Source organism: Trachymyrmex septentrionalis, unplaced genomic scaffold (assembly GCF_001594115.1).
Source record: "Trachymyrmex septentrionalis isolate Tsep2-gDNA-1 unplaced genomic scaffold, Tsep1.0 scaffold94, whole genome shotgun sequence".
In the NCBI taxonomy this organism is placed as follows: Eukaryota; Metazoa; Arthropoda; class Insecta; order Hymenoptera; family Formicidae; genus Trachymyrmex; species Trachymyrmex septentrionalis.
In genome coordinates this window covers 16,984-18,194 of record NW_017306130.1, presented here as the reverse complement: position 1 = coordinate 18,194, position 1,211 = coordinate 16,984, and the positions used below count along the sequence as shown (strand labels likewise).

Below are 1,211 nucleotides of genomic sequence, written 5' to 3'. Positions count from 1 at the left end.
ATATATATATATAGAGAGAGAGAGAGAGAGAGAGAAGGTACAAGACAAATAAGAAGCAGTAGCCGAGCGAATGTATCTTATCCCCAGCTTTTGAGAGAACGACTTCCTTCTCTCGGCAGTAATTCTGAGGACGAAGGAAACATTCAGAAAGCGGGAGAATAAGATATCACGAAAGACCAAGGGGAAACCAATGCTATTACAAGACTATCTATATCAATCAGGATGCTGTTGTTTAATCTCTTGAGCGCTTAAGAGGCGCGAACTGACTTGAGATAAGGCCACCGTGTTACCAATGTTTCAATAAAGCTAATTACTGTAACAAAAAACTTTTCTCTGACAACGATCTTCCGTTGATAAAAGGCAATGGATGCGGTAAAAAATAATTTCTGCTGTATTTTGTTTCAGGAAGAAAATGTGGAGCTCGGTTACCGCAGCTGGCACTGAAAATGGACCAGCACCACCTTCGAGGAGCAAGCACAGTGCCACCTTACTTGCCGGTCACGTATATCTTCTCGGTGGTCGAAATGGAAACCTACCTCTCAAAGATCTCTGGCGATACAGCCTCGGTGAGCCTATACATTTTTGCGCTTGTATAGCAGCTCGCTCACCATCGCGCGTATTACCTTAATCACTGCGTCTTCAAATATTAGAGTACGATCATCAGTAATGCGTTGCTTCGAGAACATAAAAAATCCCAATAATTTTCGAGAATGATACTGCAGTATTTCGATTGGCTCCAAGTACGCGATTATAATACCAACGTCGTTTCTGACCAGCGCACCCCATCGCATCTCCTGGCGCACCCCCTAGGACGAGGGTGCGCGACGGAATTTGAACGGGGTTCAGGTCTGATCAATAATGCACCATTATTAAAGCCTACGTACATCAGTTAAATCCGCGGATGCTACTCCACAATTACGTGGTGTTTCCACGGAGATCAGACATACGTGAATTAATTGCGTCCGCCGGCCATAATCGGTGGCTTATGTACATGACAGGGAGAGATTTTCCTCCGCCTGAAATGTTCCATCCGCTTCTATTCGCATTTATTCCTAACACAGGGGGAAGAATTAACGTCTTATCCCGCTTTTGAACAATTAAAGTCTCATATCATAACTCTTTTTCTCATGTTCTGTACATTTTGATTAACGGAAGCAAGGATTAGCTTATTGTTATGATGCTGCGTAAGATCATTTAAAAGAATAAACGTC

General features: G+C 43.0%; 1 protein-coding gene across 2 annotated transcripts in view; it reads left to right on the top strand.

Moving 5' to 3' along the window:
* Positions 1 to 1,211, top strand: part of LOC108756092 (AF4/FMR2 family member 4-like) — a 17,447-nt gene that overhangs the window by 5,658 nt on the left and 10,578 nt on the right. For both annotated transcript variants that reach the window (XM_018499669.1, XM_018499668.1), the window contains exon 2: positions 406 to 566. In XM_018499669.1, the coding sequence (XP_018355171.1) occupies positions 413 to 566 (154 nt within the window). In that variant the 5' untranslated portion in view covers positions 406 to 412. The remainder of the gene's footprint in view (positions 1 to 405; positions 567 to 1,211) is intronic.